Source organism: Pelophylax lessonae (genome assembly GCF_965119305.1).
Source record: "Pelophylax lessonae genome assembly, chromosome: 7".
NCBI lineage: Eukaryota > Metazoa > Chordata > Amphibia > Anura > Ranidae > Pelophylax > Pelophylax lessonae.
The window spans coordinates 266,107,509-266,126,520 of record NC_138774.1 but is presented as its reverse complement, the minus strand read 5'-3'; the positions used below and the strand labels follow the sequence as shown (position 1 = coordinate 266,126,520).

At 41.2% G+C, this 19,012-nt stretch overlaps 1 protein-coding gene across 4 annotated transcripts in view; it reads right to left on the bottom strand.

Moving 5' to 3' along the window:
• The window catches only part of DENND1A (DENN domain containing 1A), a 1,402,774-nt gene that overhangs the window by 276,958 nt on the left and 1,106,804 nt on the right, over nt 1–19,012 (bottom strand). For all 4 annotated transcript variants that reach the window (XM_082262893.1, XM_082262895.1, XM_082262894.1 and 1 more), the window contains exons 16-18: nt 8,481–8,521; nt 6,435–6,506; nt 3,651–3,707 (exon numbers count right to left, since the gene is read on the bottom strand). In XM_082262893.1, the coding sequence (XP_082119019.1) occupies nt 3,651–3,707; nt 6,435–6,506; nt 8,481–8,521 (170 nt within the window). The remainder of the gene's footprint in view (nt 1–3,650; nt 3,708–6,434; nt 6,507–8,480; nt 8,522–19,012) is intronic.

The following is a 19,012-nucleotide window of genomic DNA, read 5'->3' as shown; positions in this document are numbered from 1 at the left end:
TGGAGGTTCACCAGGAACATGTAAAGAAGGTGCTGGCTCGACTCGACAACATGGTTTATATGTCAAACCAGAGAAGTGTATATATGAGTGTCTGTGCATCCAGTTCCTGGGATAAATAATCTTTACAGAGGTCATAAAGATGGATCCCCAAAAAGTTGCTGCCATTCTGGATTGGCCGGCTCCCACAGATACAAAAAGGAATAGAATGTTTCGTAGGATTTGCAAACTTCAATCGGAAGTTCATCAAGGGATTTTCAGCCATCATTTCTCCTATCACATAGCAACCAGTTTTCCTGGACTCCGAAGCCCAGTCTGCTTTTGAAATCCTCAAACAACTGTTTACCTCTGCATCAATTCTAAGGCATCCCGATCCAAGCTTACCATATGTGTTGGAGGTTGATGCGTCAGAATCGGCAGTGGGAGCAGTGCTCTCTCAATCCCAGGGGACCAAAGCCCTTCTGCACCAAGTTGCATTCTTTTCTCATAAACTTTCACTGGCAGAAAAGAATTACAATGTAGGGGACCGTGAACCGCTTGCAATTAAAGCTGCACTAGAGAAGTGGAGTTATCCCCCGGAAGGGGCAGCTCATCCCATAATCCTTTTTACAGACCATAAGAAACTTGAATACTTGAGAACTGTCTAGAAATGTCTAAATCCACGTCAAGCCAGGTGGGCATTGTTCTTTTCAAAGGTTTTCCTTCCACATAATGTTCAGGTCTGAGTACAAAAATACCAAATCTCTCTCTGTTTGGTGAGCCTGAGGAAACAGAGCTCCCTGACACCATTCTCTCCTCTGGAAACTTTCTCCTGTTGCAAGAAGGCATTATCCCTCAAATTAAACAGCCTCCAAGACATCCTTACAAATAAGGGTTGAACTATTATGGCACCAAGATAGTGTATTTGTTCCAGAAGAAGAACACGTTCCTGTTCTGAGTCTATGCCACCGGCCATGCATTAACAGGTCCCTTTGGAGACAGTAAGAAAACTGAGCTAGTACTACGCACATTCTGGTGGCCCCATCTGGAGAAAGACTGCAGGAAATAGGTGGAGGCATGCACCACATGTACCCGAAACAAGTGTAACAGGACCTAAGCATGGTGTCTGCCTAAACCCCTGCCAATCCCAGGCAGACCATGGAGAATGATTTTAGTGGATTTCATTGTGAAACTTCCTACATCAGAAGGTTTTACAGCTATCTACAGTATATAGTGGTCGATAGGCTGAGCATGTGCACTCAACTTCTTTGGTCGTCCATGGCTAGGCCTGTTCTGAGTGGAACCTGTCCTGTTAAACTGCTATATGGTCTTGGCCACTGTGCTGCAGATGAGTTTCAGGGTCTTGCCAATCTTCTTATAGCCTAGGCCATCTTTATGTAGAGCAATACTACTTTTCTTCAGATCCTCAGAGAGTTCTTTGCTATGAGGTGCCATGTTGAACTTCCAGTGACCAGTATGAGAGAGTGAGAGTGATAACACTAAATTTAACACACCTGCTCCCCATTCACACCTGAAACCTTGTAACGCTAATGAGTCACATGACACCAGGGAGGGAAAATAGCAAATTGGGCTCAATCTGGACATTCAAGCTGTACACTCACTACTTTACTTTGTAGCAAAGTATCATTTCTTCAGTGTTGTCATGTGAAAAGATATAATAAAATATTTACAAAAATGTGAGGGGTGTACTCACTTTTGTGAGATACTGTGTATATATATATATATATATATATATATATATATATATATTTATAGATCATAAACCCACAGCAAGAAAGGCAGAGAAAAAAAAGCCCTCAAACTGCAACTAAAAGCAATTTTTTTTTAAAAGTTTTGGACAGAGGGGAGAGGGATTAGAACACCTGTCAGTTTTCGTGTTGTCTGTGCCCCTGTTAGGGAGATTCACCATCTCTATTTGTCCTGTTTACCATTATCATCGAAAGTAAAAGAAATCTAATAGAGGGGAAATCTCCCAGTTAGGACACTAGTTCTGGTGATATCCGAGATTTCCTCACTTTAGAGAGGTTTCCTCTCATTTCTTGATTTGCCTATGGGGCGGAAAGTAAAGGCAAATCTCCCCAATGGGACACAGATGGCAAAAAAAGAAAGAAAATAAAACACTGACGGGGGTTTTAACCCTCCCTTGCTCTAGCCAAAATGAAAAAAAAAAAAGACAACCAACAATCCAGTGCCAACAGAAAACTCTTACAATAATAGATAATGTCATTAAACCATATCAATAAATGTATACATACCTGGATGTTTACGTGTACCCCAAAAAAAAAAAAAAATGCATTTTTTAAATAAATTTAATTTTTGGTGTTGTGTTTATATCTGCTTGTGAGCCCTAGTGTTATTTTGTATATTGGATTACCCACGTTTCGGTTACAAGCAAACTTTTGGGTAGATATACATATATTGACATCGTTTAGTGAGATTTGTGGTTTGTGATAGTTTTCCTTTACCAACGGAATTGTTGGTCTTTTCTATGCCTTATCCACCAGGCAGGTAAATATTTAAAGTTTCTTGTTGCAATCTATTCCAAAAGTTATTTACACTTTATCATATAATTTTTTTTTTTTTGTTTAAGGTTTTGTTTAAGGTTCCACATCATAGTAACACATAAACGTGAAAGACTATTGTAACTTGTTTAAACTTTGTACTGCAACTTAAAAAAAAAAAAAAAAAAAACATGTATGGCTGCAAAAAAGGCATCAGATTGTACAATCCACTAGGACAGGAGCTGTTGCAAGGCCCTTTTCACACGGGCTTTCCGATCTGGTCCACCTGTCAGTTTTTCAGGGGGACCTGATCGGATGCTCCATGCAGGCAGCGGATGTGAGCAGAGACATGTCTGCACTTCGATACTATCCGTGAAATCCGGACAGATGGAAACCCTATTTTCTGGAGGATCTGTTCAGATAGGATCGGATGAAAACGGAGAGGCGGTCCAGTCTCATCCGAGACGGAGCTGTAATCCGTCTGCTCGGAGTCCGTCGGGTGCACCGCTCGTGCAAAAAGATCCTAAAGAGATAGTTAAGACACCATAGTATGGCCTTAAAGTGTTCACCTTTACAGAAAAACTGGAAAGGTGAACTAACACCAGACCCCTTTAAATATTCCCCCCCCACCCTCAAATCTTACGCTGCTAGGATGGACCATAATGATTCTGACTGGACACCACTGACCAATAAGAATGTCTCTGGTCTGTCCTGGCAGTGCAGAGAGAGAGACCACAGCAGCAATTGCAAATCCCCGGACCAGAGGAGCGATTTTGGGAGCGTTGATAGCTGAGGATCACCGGAGTAAGTACTGCGGGGATTGGGGGGTGGGAAGGGGATCTGGTGTAAGGGCAACTTTACAGTTTTTCTGCAAAGGTGAACTAACAAGCATGTAAACATAAATAACATTCACCTTCCGCTCTGATAGTAATGATTCTGTGTGTCAGAGTCCTGTGTAATATGTTGGAGAGAGAGAAATGGGTAAAATAAATACATCTAATACACTACCTGTACTGGGGGAGGTGCACAAAATACTTGGGTTAGATGTATCTTTAATAAGGTATCTTCTCTAAACAAATATTGTACAAGCAATTCTTAATATAATAAACATGGTGGATGCCCCATGTTTGTATGTGGCAAAAGGAGCAATACCTTCTGTTTTAGGCGGTTTTTCACTTCTTTAATTCCCATCCTGGCATGGTCCTTAGCCTGTATAACAGAAACATAAATTTAAATTTTCTAAAAAAAAAACATGAAACAAATAATACATATATTTATAACGTTTTTAAAGTTCAGTGAAAAAAAGTAAATGTGCTTGATCACCATCTAAAGGGTGACAAATACTAATCTATTATACAACAGGAATATAACAAAATCAGACGCCCCCTCTGTATCCAATTAACATAGATGCTTTAAGGGGCTTTAAGACCTCTATTTATAGCGTAGACCAGATACCATCGTTTACTTTAGTCTGCCCATCACTGTGATTTAAAATGTGTTTTTTTCTTTCTGTTTTATTTTTTTTAGCTAGGTTAAGGCCATACACCTGCTTCAGAATTGTTGCCTCTTAGTGTCCTTAGGTCACATTAAATAAAATAAATCTAACAAGCATATTGGCAACAATGATTTCCATACCATAAAAAATCAGTGTTCCTCAAACTTTTTTCAATCATGGCACCCTTCAGAATTGTACAAAATCTCAGGGCACGCCAGGGCTCATTCATACCAGGAGGTGCATTCAAACACGTGAACTTTTAGTGCATTATTAGGCCTAGTGTTTTCCAGTGGGCTGCCCTATGCACAAAACATGCAAAAAAGGCGCTGGCATGATTTTTTAAATCGAGTAGCACCAGAACACATGGTACCATAAGTTTTAGCAGGTGTGAATGCACACATATTTTCTAGATGTAGAGGGGTGCCATTAAAAATGAATGAATGAAAAATCGGGGAAACTGGTGGCAGGATCATGTTACATATTCTACCCTAAAAACAGGTGAAACATGTAACATGTTCCAAAAGGTGAATTTATCCTTTAATAACCATTAATATTTCAAACTTATTACACATATTATTAGGCAGCAGAGATGTCTTATTTTACAACTTTTTTCACAACAACTAATTAGATGGGATGAGCTCAGGTGTCTTCGGACCCTAGTCTGAACCCACCATAGCTTTCCTGCCAGGAATCTGTCACAGCGCCCCAGCAATCATAAGTGGAGCTGAATGGGACAGATGTCAGTGTTTTGATGTCCATGCCCATTCAGAGTGTGACCACATACACAAAGGACTTGTGGTGGCTTTATGGGTAGCCAGATGTAAATGGACTTGTGTCAAGTTACATCAGGCTAACTCTGATCTGTCACATTTAGGACGCAGTCCTTTTCAATTTCTTTTGCACCTGACTGAACAAGGAGGTAGGTGGATGTAAACAGACACAAGCCCAATTACATCGGGACTCCCTAGACCTACAAGGAGCTTTCAATCAGGTCCACAGGAAAAACTAACAGGCAGACCTAACTGGAAAGCTGGAGTGAAAGGTTCTTAAAAGGGGAGTGGTTTGAGGGGTCGCAAAAATGCAGCTCCGCTGTGTGTTTTTACTGCCGCCCCCCCTAAACACAAGTGTAAAGTAGCATCTGTGTGCATCATCATTACGTTGCTCACAGCACAGCAGGTTCTCTATCGCTCTACTGTGTGCTACAGACTATAACACAGTACAGCTATAACACAGTTAGCACCCAACAGCCATGTGACACAGAGAGCCATAGAGAACCAGCTGTGCTGTGAACAACATAATGATGATGATCATCATCAGCCTAAGCACACACCAGGAGTCTGAGGACTGCAGTTTCCTGAGTAGCCTGTGTGACCTGTCAGTGTGCCATGTGCAGGGGACTGCTTGCCTGTGTACCACTTTCAGAAGTACTCCCGCTGCACTCTGAGTCTCCTCAGTGATCGCTCCTTCCCTCGAGTGCCGCCACTTTCTGAGGCAGGGAAGCGGCTCCACATTAGAATCCATCCGCCAGGGAAGGCACAAGTGGGTGGCTGGAAATATAATCAGTGCAGGTACACAGGTGAAGAGCAGCATGTGGTGCTGGATAATGTGCATGCGCCCGAAAATGGCAAAAAAAAGTCCCTCCTCTGCTCTCACCTCCTGGGCCCCTCTGTTGACCTAAGGGGGGCCAGGAAATTACTATATTCCCTAAAATCAATTGGGTGTGGTGCTGTGGGTTATAAAGTTCTATTTTTTTAAAGCTAGAAATTAACCGTAAAGCTACCCGGGCCCGCCAGCCCCCCAACCCCCTGTGGAGTTTATGAGGCCTGGACCCAGTACAAGAGGGCTGGCTGTACTGCCTTATCAGCAGCCCTGGACACAGGGGAGGTTACATGAAAGTGTACAAGTAAACAGATCAGCAGCAAAGTTAAAAAAAAAGGCTTAAGCCAACAGTGAAGAATGTTTACTCTAACTGCCTGCCTTAGTTGGGGTAATTTTCTGCACCCTGGAGGACTCTTTGCAGCACCCTGGTTGAGAAACACTGCTATCTTTTTTAACTAGCTTTCAAATGTATGTTTTTAAAGGGCTAAATGAAAAAGAGAGCACATGCTCTATTTTCATTTGGAAAAAATATTTAGCAAAAAAGAATTTGAAATAAGTTACACAAAATATGCTGTTCATCAATAAACTGAACTTCAAGATCTTTTTATTTCATTAAGTTATTCATTTCTAAGCAGTAACAAGCTCTTTATTTTAAACCAACATGTGATTTTTTTTTTTCAGCAGAGACCTTTGCGTATGCTAAATATTTAATGTAATCAATGGAATCAACAGTGTCCAATCAAGAGATTAATAACTCTGCTCGGCAGTACTTCATCTGCCTTTTAGTACTGCTGACCTTGTATCCATGTGAATATTGCATATACTGAAATAGAGATACTTACAAACTTGTAGACTGTTTTCATAGCTGGATTGGCTCTGGTCTTCATTGTGTTAATAAAGGCTCCACTCCCTTTCTGCAATAAATAACGATGAGACGTGAGACACAGACTCTTCCATTTTATATATATATATATATAAGTAGTGCACAGAACAGTTATGATGCTCACAGTGGAGATATAGACCGCAACTTTCATCAAATCAAAACAGCAGACAAAAAGGAAAATTATGTTGCAAGAAAAGTTGTTTTGGGTTAGGTGGTCTTTGCTGGGAATTAAAATGTGGTGAGATGTAAGCAGAGCCACAATTAAATGTCACTATTTTTGCACAGATATATGCTTTCTTACGACCCATTAAACAAACTTTGCAAAATGTGAAAACAAAAATGTTTGTATATATATATATATATATATATATATATACATACATACATACAAAGGGAGCTCAAACGGAGCCTAAAAAAGTCCTGTTTGGGGTTTACAGATCTCCCAGGTTCCTATCGTACACTTTTAGGGACCTCTGATTCTATGTCCAGTTTGGGGTTTGCAACTCTCCCTTATGGCAATTTAGACTCACATGGGTCACACAGTCAGTGCTCCTGAGCATGGGAAGCAGACAACTCATGTCTGTGAGAGCTGCAAGGTTGGTGGAAGCAGTAAAATTGAAAATGTGGAGGCTAACAAGCATTAAGGCTTTCTCAGTCTGCTAGTTAGAACATGGATTTGTGTAGTTAGTGCCAGGACACAGCTAGGATTTTATTTTGGGGTTTTTGCCTTGTTTATTTTGTGGAACACTGTAGAGCATCTGTATATGGACTTGTAAACAGCACCAATAAACACTACACTGTTTGTCACTACATTACTGGACTGGTATATGTGCCTCAAAGTGTGCTCACCTACAGTAGGTCCTCTTTTTGCTGCCAAAACAGCCCTGGGCATGGATACCACCAGACATCTAAAGATATACTGTAGTATTTAGCACCAAGCCATCAGTAACATATTCTTTAAGTGACTTGTGAGGTGGTGTCTCCATGAATCAGACATGTTTTTTAAACACATCCCACAGAGAACGTGGGGGCCAAGTCAGCACCTCAAATACGTTGTTGTATTACTCAAACCTTTCTTGAATCATTTTTGCAGTTTGGCAGGGAGCACTATCCTCCTGAAAGAGGCTACTGCCATCAAGGAATATTATTTCCATAAAGGGATGTACTTGGTCAGGAACAATGTTTAGGTAGAAATAGGAAAGAACCTCAACCAACCATAATATATGGAGGAAGAGAGAATTGGGTTGGGGATTTTTCAGGTGCCAAAAAAAACAAAATAATTTTTATAAAAATACAAAATGTATTGTTACATTTAAAATAATACAATTCCAGACAATATTTCCTACAATGTTTAGGTAGGTGGTATGTATCAAGAGGCATCCACATTAATAGCAGGACCCAAGGTTACCCAGCAGAACATTGTCCAAAGCGTCCTACTGCCTCTGCCAGCTTGCCTCCTTCCCATACTGCATCCTGGTGCCATCTCTTTCCCATGGTGGTGCCTTCTTTCAATGACACAGAAGCACCTGGCCAACCATGTGATGTGGAAAAAAATTATGATTTATCCAACCAGACCACCTTCTTCCTTTGCTTGGTGGTCCAGTTCTGATGCTCGCGTGCCCCCTGTAGGCACTTTTAGCAGTGGACACTGGTCAGCATGGGCACCCTGACCAGTCTGTGTCTATGCAGCCCCATACACAACAAACTGTGATGCCCATTTTTTCTGCTTTTAACCCATCAACTTCAGGGACAACATGTTTACATGCTATCGAATGTATCCCACCAAATTTCAGATGCAATTGTCACAAGATAATCAATGTTATTCACGTAACCTGTCAGTGGTCATAACGATTTGGCTGATCAGTGTATACAGTATATATATATATATATATATATATATATATATATATATATATATATATATATATATATATATATATATATATAATAAAGTTGCAGACTATACAAATAAGATATTACTGTAGAAAACATTTGGAATTTTTACCTTTACTGTTGATAGCCACTGGTGGTACAGCTTGTCACTACCTGCATCAGAAGCAAAAAAAAATTACTGAAAACAGTAAATAAAATATGGTTACATGAAAGATAAATAACATCTAAATTTCAATTATTGCTCTATACTCCACACAGTTACCAGCTAAGCACACCAGGCATTTGACTTGTTATCCCCATGGTTGGAAATCTAGACAGTTTCAGTTTGGACAATTTGATTATCAAAGCGGTGAAAAGGGATACGTTACATTTTTGTTTTTTAATTAGGTTTACTGAAAAATGAAACTCAGGTTTATGTTATAACCCACAGGGAGGAGCATTTTATCTGCCTACATATAAATATGTAGGCACTGTGGATCCTAAAAGTTCCACAGCGGGCCTTTAGTATGATAAAAGTACAGCCAGGCCCATCTCTGGTAAGAAAAGTGATAAAGTAGTTTTATTTAATTATACAAGGAAAAAGGTTCCAGTTTTATTAATGCCAGAAGACTTTTCTGCTTGGATCAACCATAATCATCTAAATATTTATTCACAAAAAGAACCTTAGAATTTTTAGATCCTTCTTTGTTGGTTTCTTTACATAATTTTATAGGTACTTACCTCGTGATGAAGTGTTTTTTTATGTTTATTTAACCTTTCCTGGGTCTCTCTGAATGCCTAAAATGAATAAGCCTTTTGTACTACTTTTGACTATGATAAGTGACCTTCTACCCTTTAATTCTAACTACCATTGGTAATATTGCCAGAATATATACTAAAGAAGTATAGATTATGTAGGCTAAATATTTAGTCCTGCATGCAGCCTTAAAAGAATTGTAAAGAGACCAAAAATAACTAAATAACTAAAGTTTACATAGTTTAGTAGGTCTTAACATAAGGTCTGTGTCCTAAGGTGGCATAAGGTGGCATAGCCCCAAAAAAGCAAAATACGTAGTCCAAGAATAACTTCACTAAAGCAAGAAACATTCTGAATTAGAAAACAACATCAGAACCCCAATAAACTTTACACAAAACCGGTATCAAGAAAAATATGCAGTTTGACATTGTTGCCATCTTTCTCAAAATTTAGTATTTTTTTGGACATTCAAGTTATACTGTCACCTACAAAAGGTTGAGACACTGCCAAACAAAAAAAATTAAGCCAGCCCCTGTATAACCCCGCTTCCAATGTCATACTTCAATTTTGAGAGAAAGCATTATATAAGAAGACTAACAAAGAGGAATGGGACCTGTGTCCCCAAAAGGCTTTCAAGAAATAAATGTATTTATAAGTACAAAAATTGTATTTTCTCTATTGTTTATCGAGTACACAGGAATTTAGCAGTTCCTGGACATTTGAGATGTCATAAATCAGTCTCAGGTTCCATTTACTCTCACTTGTAGGACTCCAAAGTCGTGTGACTTTGGAGTGTAACTTTGACGCAACTTTGGATGGGTGGGACATGGATGTGACTTCTTGTCCCTCTGCAAAGTCAGACCCACTGCATATAAAACATTCAGATACAACTTGTATGCAGCTTTTGAGAGTTAACATTGAAGTCTATTACCCTCAAGTTTCATGAAAGTCGAACCAAAGTAGTGCATTAACTACTTTGAAGTCACACATATATTGTATAAATAGTTATCATTGGAAAACACTGGTTATGACTTGATGTCCAAAGTCAAATGACAAGTCGCAAAAGTGTGAATGGGGTGTAACTGAGGGGTGAGAATAAGCGATTGAGAGATTCAACAGATAAGAAATTCATATTATAGAGTATCAGAAGGGATGAATAACTGAACAAATTTGGTCAACCAAATATGGAAATTTCTACAACCCATGGGGAGGGCATTGAGAATCAACCTAGTTCTCCAGACCAGTAAAGACAATCACCAGTTAGGAGGAACTGGTACTTAAAAAATAACGGTCATCAATTATCATTGCGTAAGATAACCAATCATACATCATAAACAAAGCAGATGGAATGGCAAACTACCTGAACAAGAGAAAACTTGGGCCAACAACTAAGGTGGTCAACAACAATGAATATTTACCATGGTAAAGGTTTAAGCCTAGCATACCTAGCTCTTGACTTTTGGGAAAGAAAGCTTATATAAACAATATATGTCCAGAGAAAAGACTAACTAGTCTACATATGGAGTCTTAAGTAGATCCCCTAAACTCTTCACTTTAGGGTGAGAGAAGTTTATAATAAAAAGGATGTTACTTGATAGACAAGTAATCTCTTAAGGACACATACATGGATGTGAGAGCCCTCTCAGCAGATAATCCAAGTGAAGATGGCAAAAAAAAGAAATCCTTAAAGTGGAGTTCCACCCATTTTCGTAACTTTAGATGAATGTAATCCCCTTTAAAACGACTTTTACCAATGGAAAGTTTTTTTTTTTTGCTAGTAAATACCTTATTTTCTTGTTTATTCCTCCTGTCCTCACTTCCGGGTCCGATCGGCGATGACGTCATTCGGCGATTCGCAGTGTGTGCTGGGATGTATTCCATGCCAGAAATCTTGCAGTATTACCCAGGAGCTGAGCTGTACTGTGTGCATTCAGGCCGTTCTCTGCCCCGCCTCCTCTCAGTGAGTTGTACTGTATGCATTGTATTCAGGCCGTTCTCTGCCCCGCCTCCGCCCTGCCTCCTCTCAGTGAGCAAGGACTGAAAGCATTATATCCTCACTGAGTTAACTGAGAGGAGGCGGGGCGGAGGCGGGACAGAGCACGTCCTGAATACAATGCATATAGTACAACTCACTGAGAGGAGGTGGGGCGGAGGCGGGGCAGGTCACAGCCTGAATACACACAGTACAGCTCAGATCCTGGGTAATACTGCGAGATTTCTGGCATGGAATACATCCCAGCACACACTGCGAATCGCCGAATGACGTCATCGCCGATCGGACCCGGAAGTGAGAAGAGGAGGAATAAACAAGAAAATAAGGTATTTACTAGCAAAAAAAAAAGTTTCCATTGGTAAAAGTCGTTTTAAAGGGGATTACATACATCTATGTAATCCAACGTATTAAAAATGGGTGGAACTCCGCTTTAAACTAGAAAAAATAGAAGGGTAATAACCCTAAATCCCCTGTATAAAAAAGGGGTAGGCAGGGGTGAAGATAATGTATATTGTGACTCAGACTAGCATAAAAGGACATCAGATGAGGAGTTGTCTATCTGAATCACACCTATACAGTATATATTGCAGGGGTGAATTATAAACACAGTAAATCTGCCTAATCAGTTATGAAATGTATAATTCTAGAAATAATAAAACTTGTCCCTGTAGAGGGCAAAATCCTCTGTTGAGGAGCTAGGGGAAGAAATCCTAGTACCAACACCAGGAATAACAGCTTGATAGAGAAAAGGAAGACGACAGAATATAAGGAGACTTTCCCAGATGACTGCAATTTATTCACAGAAGCGGATCTATCTTCTATTAACTAGGTCTCACAAAGACGGCCATACTTTTACTTTTCCACTTAGGGGAATTTGGCTGCAAGGTAACAGTGTGTACTGGTGGTTGACCATACAGGGAAGTAAGTGGCTTATTAGCAATGGATACTTAGAGACATACTACTCTAGAGCAGTGGTCCTCAACCCTGGCCTACAGGGCCCACTAACAGGCCAGATTTTAGGTATTACCTTGGGGAGATGCAGACTAGAGTACTGCAATCACTGAACAGCAAATGATATCACCTGGGATGTATTTCAGTTATCTTGCAAATCTGGCCTGTTAGTCGGCCCTGTATGCCAGGGTTGAGGACCACTGCTCTAGAGAACACTCTCTCTTAAAAGGGGGGAGCATCAGATGCTGGGTTCAGAAGTCTAGTACGCAGAGAAACCCATTTCCACCATCAGGAGCTCTGGTGAAGACTGGTTAGTGTTTAGACCCTACACCTTGGGTGAGCCTGCATTATCCACCAGTGTGACCTGCATGTGTATTTATCCTGCTGATCAGTGTGAACCTCTCTCTCTAATGTTGTAGCTACTGGTCTCCAAGCCTGACCCGGACACCTATTTTCCTACTTGCTTACAAACCTGCAGTAAGTACTATAGGTTAAGCTTTAAATACTTAAAATGTTACTAAATGCAGGAGCCTACATTCACTATATGTGGTCTCCCACAGTACACAGAACATGGAAATGCAATTATTTTAGTAAATATAAACGGATAAATACCTTTTATCACCAGTATATAGCTGTCTTGTGACTTCTATCAGAGCCGGTTCACACTGATGCGGCTGCGGCGATCGCATGTAATGTCGGAGCGCACTGCTCCTTCATTACATGCGATCGGCTGTGCGGTGCGAGTTTAGCCATACACTTTGTATGGCTAAATTCGCACCGCACCCGCAGCAAAGACGCACTGGACCCTTTTTGGCAGCCGCATCAGGATCAGATCGCACAGTGGTTCACACTTGTGCGATCCGATCCTGTGCGAACTGCAAGATTGCACTGCGATATGCGATCAAACTGGGGGTGTCGTTAAGATAACATTGACACCCCCAGCGTATCGCATATGGCAGTGTGAACTGCCAGGGGTGCGTTTGCGATGCGGGAACAGGCTGCAAATTTGCAGCCTTCCCGCATCGTATAAGTGTGAACCGGGGCTCAGTGTTCGGCTGAGCACCGGTTAAAGCTTGTAGCAGAAAATTTCATTCTCACCTGACTGTCCTATGAGGCTGCATGACCTCTAACCCTCTGTCTGGACAGTGCTGATTGGCCCTGTGCTGATCACATGCACCCTTCCAAGAGAAAAAAAAAACAAACTCTCTAGCAATTCAAACAAATCTGAGCATGAGCAGAGTGCCTCCATGGTTCTGTTCTATCGGGAGATGGATTGGGGACTGTGGAGGAAGGGGAGGATCAGAGAAGACAGGATCAAATGGCACTTTTACACAATGCAAAGGATTAACCCCTCAGGTTTCACAGTGAGTATAACAAGCATGCTTTACTACATATACTGTACAGACTGATTTTACTGTAGTGGGTTTAGTAACACTTTAAGATGACAAAGCTATTACCCTCTTGCCCACTGACCGCCCGCCACAGATATACTGCAGCAGGCTGCCCGAATAGACATATGGGTATGTCGGTTCGCGGTCCTGGGGGCGAGCGCGTGCCCGGACCCACTAGGCAGTGGGGATGCCGATCCACGGGACCGGCGGCATCAATTGCCGCCGGCCACCCAAGATCGCTCCCCGCTGAGAGAGAACAGTTAGCTGTTGTAAACACAGCTGACCGTTCTTCTCTCTGAAATGATCACAGAGCGCCTGTGATCCACCTATATAGGATCACAGCTGTCTATGTTAATTTCACAAAGCCCTCCCCCATACAATTAGAAAACACTTCCCTAGGCTCACACTTAACGCTGTTATCACCACGGGGTTAACCCCTTCCCTGCCAGTGTCATTATTACAGTAATAGTGCATATTTTTAGCACCGATTATTGTAGTAATGTCACTGGTACCCCCAAAAGTGTCAAAAATGTCAGTTAGGGGTCCGATCTGTCCACCACAATGTCGCAGTCCCGCTAAAAATTGCAGATCGCCACCATTACAAGTAAAGAATAAATAAAAATGACAAATCTTTCCCCTGGTTTATAGACGTGATAACTTTTGCGCAAACCAATCAAAATGCTCTTATTGTAATTTTTTTTTTTTACCAAAAATATGTAGCAGAATACAAATTGGCCTAAAAGGATGAAAAAAATTGATTTTTTTTTTGGGGGGGGGGGGGGGAATGTTATATAGCAGAATGTGAAAAATATAATTTTCTTTTTTCAGAATTGTCACTCTTTTTTTGTTTATAGCGCAAAAAACTGAAATCGCACATGTGATTAAATCCCACCAAAAGAAAGCTCTATTTGTGGGAACAAAGCGACATCAATTTTATTTAGGTACAGAGTTGCATGACCGCGCAATTGGCCATTAAAGTAACGCACAAAATGGCCTGGTCTTTAGGGGCAAATCCTTCCGATAAAAGAAGTGGTTAAGTATGATGCCCTATATGCTTTTCCTATATCCTCAAAGGTCAGCAATATGTTTTCTTCATGCATATAGCTTTGTTTCTATCTATTTAATTGACACATACAGTGTCTTGCGAAAGTATTCGGCCCCCTTGAACTTTGCAACCTTTTCAGGCTTCAAACATAAAGATATAAAACTGTAATTTTTTTTGTGAAGAATCAACAAGTGGGACACTATCATGAAGTGGAACGAAATTTATTGGATATTTCAAACTTTTTTAACAAATAAAAAACGGAAAAATTGGGCGTGCAAAATTATTCAGCCCCCTTAAGTTAATACTTTGTAGTGCCACCTTTTGCTGTGATTACAGCTGTAAGTCGCTTGGGGTATGTCTCTATCAGTTTTGCACATCGAGAGACTGAAATTTTTGCCCATTCCTCCTTGCAAAACAGCTCGAGCTCAGTGAGGTTGGATGGAGAGCGTTTGTGAACAGCAGTTTTCAGTTCTTTCCACAGATTCTCGATTGGATTCCGGTCTGGACTTTGACTTGGCCATTCTAACACCTGGATATGTTTATTTGTGAACCATTCCATTGTAGATTTTGCTTTATGTTTTGGATCATTGTCTTGTTCGAAGACAAATCTCCGTCCCAGTCTCAGGTTTTTTGCAGACTCCATCAGGTTTCCTTCCAGAATGGTCCTGTATTTGGCTCCATCCATCTTCCCATCAATTTTAACCATCTTCCCTGTCCCTGCTGAAGAAAAGCAGGCCCAAACCATGATGCTGCCACCACCATGTTTGACAGTGGGGATGGTGTGTTCAGGGTGATGAGCTGTGTTGCTTTTACGCTAAACATAACGTTTTGCATTGTTGCCAAAAAGTTTGATTTTGGTTTCATCTGACCAGAGCACCTTCTTCCACATGTTTGGTGTCTCCCAGGTGGCTTGTGGCAAACTTTAAACGACACTTTTTATGGATATCTTTAAGAAATGGCTTTCTTCTTGCCACTCTTCCATAAAGGCCAGATTTGTGCAGTATACGACTGATTGTTGTCCTATGGACAGAGTCTCCCACCTCAGCTGTAGATCTCTGCAGTTCATCCAGAGTGATCATGGGCCTCTTGGCTGCATCTCTGATCAGTCTTCTCCTTGTATGAGCTGAAAGTTTAGAGGGATGGCCAGGTCTTCGTAGATTTGCAGTGGTCTGATACTCCTTCCATTTCAATATTATTGCTTGCACAGTGCTCCTTGGGATGTTTAAAGCTTGGGAAAACTTTTTGTATCCAAATCCGGCTTTAAACTTCTCCACACCAGTATCTCGGACCTGCCTGGTGTGTTCCTTGTTCTTCATGATGCTCTCTGCGCCTTAAACGGACCTCTAAGACTATCACAGTGCAGGTGAATTTATACAGAGACTTGATTACACACAGGTGGATTCTATTTATCATCATTAGTCATTTGGGTCAACATTGGATCATTCAGAGGTCCTCACTGAACTTCTGGAGAGAGTTTGCTGCACTGAAAGTAAAGGGGCTGAATAGTTTTGCACGCCCGATTTTTCAGTTTTTTATTTGTTAATATCCAATAAATTTCGTTCCACTTCATGATTGTGTCCCACTTGTTGATTCTTCACAAAAAATTACAGTTTTAAATCTTTATGTTTGAACCCCGAAATGTGGCAAAAGGTCGCAAAGTTCAAGGGGGCCGAATACTTTAGCAAGGCACTGTATCCTAAATAAACACCTATACAAAAAAAATCATCAAAGAAAAAAGGCAACTAACCTCCCTAGCCTGGACATTAGGAAAAAACTGTTAATGGTTTGAGACAAGGTTATACAGAGGTTGGCCTAATATTTTGGTTGACAGTGTTCCAACATCCTCTAGATAGCAGTATAACCCAAATGTCCAAGAATTACTAAACCCCCATGAACATCAATAGACAAAAATTAAATCTTTTTTTTTAGGAACTTGATGATCCTGGTGGCATTGTAAGTATAGGTTTGAGGTCTCAGTCATAAACTGTGCAGTAGAGGCCTTACACAACTTCACTGCTGTCATTTAAGCAAAGCTAAAAATGTGTGAAAATCTAGAAAACAGGAATAGTCCCCTCTTTGGCACTCCTCAGATATTAAATGAGCCACAGTGGACAGCAGAGCTTAACAGTAATACTACTGTATAAATTCTCTACTTCTCCAATACAGCAGAGAACAAACCAAACAAATGCATAACAATCCCCTCAAACATCTAACGGCAATGGAAATCACAGAAAAGGGTTTTTACACATAGACAATTCTTGGTCCCATAGACTAGGGCTGGCCATACATTATACAAGTTTTCTTGTACAATTTTCCTTTAGATTTACCAAAACCAAATAAGATCAAACAGGCCCTTGCACTACATAGTTGAAGGTAAATCGAGGGGAAATTGTGAAGGTAGCTAAACATTATACAAATTTTTTGTTCAAAGACAGAAAAATCTTTATTTGTGGCATTTAAGCAGATGCAGATCTTCAGAGGGACGGTAGTTTACAGCAAGCAGCACATTGTCCATACGCCACCACACTCACACCTGACATGGGTAGGGATGACTGTAAATTGATTTTGCTGTGTAATTACAGACTTTTTGTTGTCTTATTTGATTAGAGAAGTTATCTTTTGGTCTCTGGCATTTCCTGATGTGAAAATGTCCCCTTTCATCTAAGTGCCTAATCAGTATTATTTATTCATTTAAAAATACTTCCCCCACCCCATATCAATTAAGATCAACCCTGAGAGGATGGCCCTATGCCAGGGGGCTCGGGCCCTTTTGTCATGATAATTGCTGTCAAAGTGTAATTTCTGCATTAGTGTATTGGCAGTTTAACAAGGGAGTTCAACTGATGCCTGGTACACACAGGCAGTTTTTTTTTTCCATTCAACCCAGCGGGCTGAACAAAAAAACAAACAAACTGAGGAGCTTGCTGCACTAACTGTGTGATGTTAGTGTAGCACCCTCCTAGTCAGGTGCTAGGTAGAGTTTTGGCTCTGTCTGCCTGTCAGAGTAGCAGCAGGCAAAATCTATATTGTTCTCTGCTTAACAGAGAGCAGGATCTGTGAGTCAGGTCTGCACAGTGTGTGATTTATATGGTCTGAGGGAGTGTCCCCACTGTGTCCAATGGGGAGGCACATTGGACAGTGAAGGAAACCTGGCCAATGACACACAGGCTTTGTTACAGCCCCAGGGATTGGCACAGACAGCTGTCTCTGTGCATTGTGGGGCAGAGTATATAAAGCCACGGGCACATGAGGTAGAGGTCTTTGGGCGAGAAGAAGGAGGGTGACGACTGTCTCCGCTTCTGAAGTTGTGGAAGGGGGTCACAGGCAGTCGGCCTGGTGAACTAGAAAGTGCGGCTGAACCCAGAGGTCCAGTGGAGGCTGACTAGTGGAGTTTGGAGGCAGCGGTGACTCTGAAAAAACAGTGTCCGTGAGTACAGAGGAACTTGCCCAGGGGTTTGGCAGGAAGGGGACCACTCCAGAGGCTAGAGTCAGGGGACGAGTGTCAGCACACAGGCAGTGAGAGTAAAGGGGAGAGTAAAGGGGGTGCCAAGTTTAGAACCCTGATGAGAATATTCATACAGGAACATTTAAAGCATCTTCACTTCAGTGACAGAGTGAAGCAGCGGCCTTGCTGCATTCTACAGTTATCTGTCCTCAAGACTGTGAATAGTTAATAAAAAGACATTAATGGTATCTCATTGTACCGAATTGAATTGTACCATTTCATGTTCATGCTCATTTGTAGTCCAATCCCATTTATTGTCAGTGCCTTTTTCCTCTTTCCTTCCCCCCTACCCCCCTCCCCCCTTCCCTGTCTTCAGCTGCTCATTAGATTTTTTCATCTATCCCTCATATGCTGGAGGTCTTCTTAGCGCTCTGTGTTTTGTTTTTTATGTGAATAGTTAATAGTTGGAGTATCCCACTAATCCCTTCTCCTATCCAAGTTCTCAAAAAAAAAAAAACACAAACACAACATCCCCTGAATTGATTATTGACTGAGCCAAGAACTTTCATTGCTGTTTATCTGCTGTCAGTTGCTAAGGGTAACCCAGGGGAATCCAGAAAGTGTAATTCTCAGCAGTCCTCTAGGGGGCAGTGCTACATTAGTACAGCGAACTCCCCACTGAGCTCTTCTGTTCTAACAGGGGACAGCATGCCCATTCAACAGAAGCCGGACGTTTGGACATCTTCTGTCGGACAGGCTGCTTTACGCACTGGCTGAGTGTGGGCCTGTTTCTGTTGAGATGCCTGATATTCGGCCAATGCGTACCAGCCTTAGGGCAGTAACTAGAAAGTATCTACAAACAATAATGCTCCATTCTAGACAGACTGCAACCCCACAGCCTATATATAGTATATTACCTCGCACTTTTGCCCTCTTCCTATAACTGCACTCATCAATGACGCATCTTGCTCCAAACCATCTTTCCATACCCTTCTGCATCTCCTAACCTCTGGGAAAATTTTCCTGATCATGGTCCTTCACTTTCTCACTTCACACTAAGCACCCTCCTTTTGGCAGCAGCCA